Genomic DNA, 3,694 nt, shown 5'->3' with positions numbered 1-3,694 from the left:
CTTGAACATTCGACAAAGTACATGATAGTTCTAGAAACGTTGCGTCATAATAGTCACGTGACTCGCTGACGCAAACTATTCACATTTAGAATGAACTCAAATTGTATTTGTTTGAGAAACAAAGACTAAAAATAAATAACAGTTCTCTTCTTTACCACACCAGATCATACACAGATATTCAGAAAACTCTTAAAGACTGTTCTCAACATAAAATAATCAAAAAACAAAACAGGCACAACCTTTGATTTTTTCAATTCATTATATGCTTTAATTAACTGTTTTTTGCTAAATAGCCCATACTCTTGGAGACTAGAAGAAAAAGTGCTTTTTTTTTCAGAAATGATCTTGATAATCATTTAAATAATGTAATTCATAATCTATTTTACCAGAAGATAAAAGATATTTACCCAGATTGAGCTTCAGATGGATAGGAAGACAGATTTTTCATTACCCTGGATTGCTGCTTCAAAGCTTCCCTGATCAGGAGTGCCCCATCATGACACTGCCTTGCTTTGAGTTCAGCATTTTCATGTAATGTTTGTAAGATGTATGATCCTTGTCTGAAGTTAACATTGTTTTCATTGACAGATTCTAAATCAACGACTTGTTTAGCTGATCCCAAATGAGTCTTTTGTTGCATTAACTGAACATACTGAAGATACAGCTCAGACTTCAGAAAACTGGGATATGTTGTCCTTGTCATGATAATTTCAATGTTTTTTTGAGCACTGTCAAATATTGTTTGATCAAACCCTACTTTAGTGTTTATTTTACTGGCTATTTCTTCTCTAGTTCCTTGTTTAATATCTGTTAGTCCTGATCTTATAAATTTTTTATATATCAATTTAATTACTTGCTGAATATAATCCACATCAGTGGGACTAGCCTTCTTAAGGCCTTCACAGGCAAACCAAAAGTCCAGACTATCTGCACAATTTTCCTGAGTTAAATATCTTTTAAACAAATTCACTCCTTCCAGATCTTGCAGGAGACACTGTAGGTCTTCTGCCCATTTCAAGTAAGTTGGGGTTCCATTTTCTGAAAGTGGTAATGTGACATCAGCATTATTTAAAATGCTGCAGTCTTCATGTTCATTATCTATGTCATGAGACCTATATCGAAATTTCGGAGGAAAAGTTCTAAACCTCTCTTCTTTGAAATTTGTTTGAACTCTGAATGTTTCAGAATTATTGTCCTTAAACTTGCTTCTACTTTTGAACAAAGTCCGCTGTCCAGCACATGAGCTATCACTAATATTTACTTCATAGCTATTGTATGTATTTTCTGCCTCTGCTTCACTCTTTACAGCTTGAAATTCGTTCTCCTTTCCATCTGCAGGAGACCTTGATGATTTGTAAATTTCTCTTCAACGACCTTGCGTACTAGTAATTCTCGGACATCGCCACTCATTTTGTTACAATTACAATCATGTCTCTCTGTAGACTGTCTATGTTCGACACTTTTGTCTATTCTAAAATTGTGTGAAATACAAAAAGCTTTATCAGTTTCCGTTTACAAAAGTATATTTCTCAAGTACATTCTGCTCTTCTTCAAAATAAAACAAGTTTTAATCATGAAACATAAATAAAGATATCAGTTATATGTCGTTTCCTAATTTTAAGAAAAACACCAAAAGCTTTGGCTGTTAACTACTTAAAAAAAATGTCCACGATTTCTGATTAAAATTGTGAAATATAACTTTTTACTAAGAAATTGTACAATGGTATGCTTCTCTTATGAAAATAATAAATATTAATGCTTGTCTAATAATAATAATACACATATACATAAGAGATTTGATAATTACCTGCTTTACTATATTTCAAGTTAATGAAAATTGAAATAACAATTCTGAGTCAACTTTTGTATGTTTTTTGTTGTTGTTTTTTAGCAAATGGCAAGTACTGACATTAACACATGTACTATTTGTATAAAATATGTCAAAGAGTAGTAACCAATTTAATTTAAATCACAGCATGCAGAAATTCAAAACAACAAAAGCGCACATCTTGATACATGTACTAAATATTACTTTTTCATAGCAAAAAAAGTTGCGTTCACAATGTAACTTGTCATCTTCATCCATAGACAAAATAAAGTTTAATACAAAATACACTGGCTGTAAAAGAAACAAATTCAAAGTTGGGTTTCCAAAAAAAAGGGGAGGGAGGAGTATATGCAAAAGTTATACTTAAAGGCAAAAACTTAATAATTCAGGCTTGAAACGAAAGAATACTTTAACAATTTAATGAATAAGGTCAAAAGCTGAAAAGGGATAACTGTGACAATAAACAATAGTTTCCTTTACTCGCCAAAAGCCGCGCAGCTGTAGCGGGTTCTCCTGTGGTGTCATGTCCAGGCCCCGGGACAGCGCCAACTATCAAACAATCGCTGCACTTTCGGTATCAGTCGGCATACCAGTATAATTAGAGAGTATATTCAGAACCGCACAGAGCTGCAGATCACCTAACGTACCAGTAAACGCCCTTTTGCTCATACTCTGCCGCTACCCACTTCACACCTCTAGCACTGACAACTTCGATCCCCCCTCCCTGGTCCCCCTGCCTCCTTCCCAATTTCTTTCTTCTTTTTCCAGCACCTGTCGTGATGCTTCAGTTGTGCAACGATTTTTGTTGTTAGTTGCTGCTCTACGTAAGAATAAAACCCACTTATGGTGGTGTTAGTTCAGCTTGAATTTTTGATTAACTTGTTTATGTTTAAGCATAAAACTACACAATGGGCTATCTGTACTGTGCCTACTGCGTGTATCGAAGCCCAATTTTTTTTAGCGTTACAAGACCTCAAGCTAGCGAAACTTCAATTTTTATTTATGTTATATAATAATACATATAAATGAATACATTTCTCAGGCACTAAAAAAAATATTTGAATGAACACATAATACTTTGAAAATCTTCAACTTAATATTTGATGTAAAATAAATTGTTAATGCTCTAATACATTTGTAATTGCATTTTTTACGTTCTGAGTATCCCGGAATCCATATCTTATCCCTAAAATTAGCGATGGAACTTCCCCAGTTTGTTAAATATTTTTTTCTAAACTACTATTTATGCAACAAATTAATTATTGGCCGGGTCCGTGTATTTGTTCTTACAAATAATACATGATAATAAATAATGCCCTGATAATACATGAGTTACACAGAAAAAAATTTAAACCCAAAATACTATTAATATTGCGATTACTTCCACTAATTATTTTGGGGGTTTCCTCTGTTTTTACATAGAAAATGAGTAATTTCGCCCTATTAATTTAACCCAGTTCTTCACACAGAATGTTCTAACAATAAAAAATATTCAAAACGATGCAATGTGTAAATCACACTGTTAGTGAACGGTATAAAAACAAGACGGTAACTTGAATTTCCTAGGTCTATATAAAAACAACAAGCAGGATGAATATCAAAAGAAAATCTTATTATAATCGCGCTTGATGTATTCCGATCATCACCAATCATAACTGGGTAATATTTTTATAACTAGAAAATATTTTTACAGCTGAGTAATAAATAAAACAATAGAAATTTCCTACAAAAATGATATGTTTCAGGTTTAATCAATAAAAATTACAAAAAAGTGTAAGTTTTAAATATAAAAAAAAAACTTAAAAAATTATTTGTTTTTCTTTAGTGAAAATCTCTTGAGTGTATCAACAGAAAAGCAAGGCACTT

At 32.4% G+C, this 3,694-nt stretch overlaps 1 protein-coding gene across 1 annotated transcript in view; it reads right to left on the bottom strand.

Annotated features, from left to right (window-relative positions):
* Window positions 1–1,365, bottom strand: part of LOC106462009 (axin-1-like) — a 12,633-nt gene extending 11,268 nt beyond the window's left edge. Inside the window, exon 1 of the mRNA XM_022389126.1 lies at window positions 408–1,365. Coding sequence (XP_022244834.1) covers window positions 408–703 — 296 coding nt within the window. The 5' untranslated portion in view covers window positions 704–1,365. The remainder of the gene's footprint in view (window positions 1–407) is intronic.
* Window positions 1,366–3,694: the final 2,329 nt, after the last annotated feature.

This window comes from Limulus polyphemus, unplaced genomic scaffold (assembly GCF_000517525.1).
Source record: "Limulus polyphemus unplaced genomic scaffold, Limulus_polyphemus-2.1.2 Scaffold1074, whole genome shotgun sequence".
NCBI lineage: Eukaryota > Metazoa > Arthropoda > Merostomata > Xiphosura > Limulidae > Limulus > Limulus polyphemus.
The sequence above is the reverse complement of the archived record's forward strand: the minus strand, read 5'-3'. Positions and strand labels throughout refer to the sequence as shown.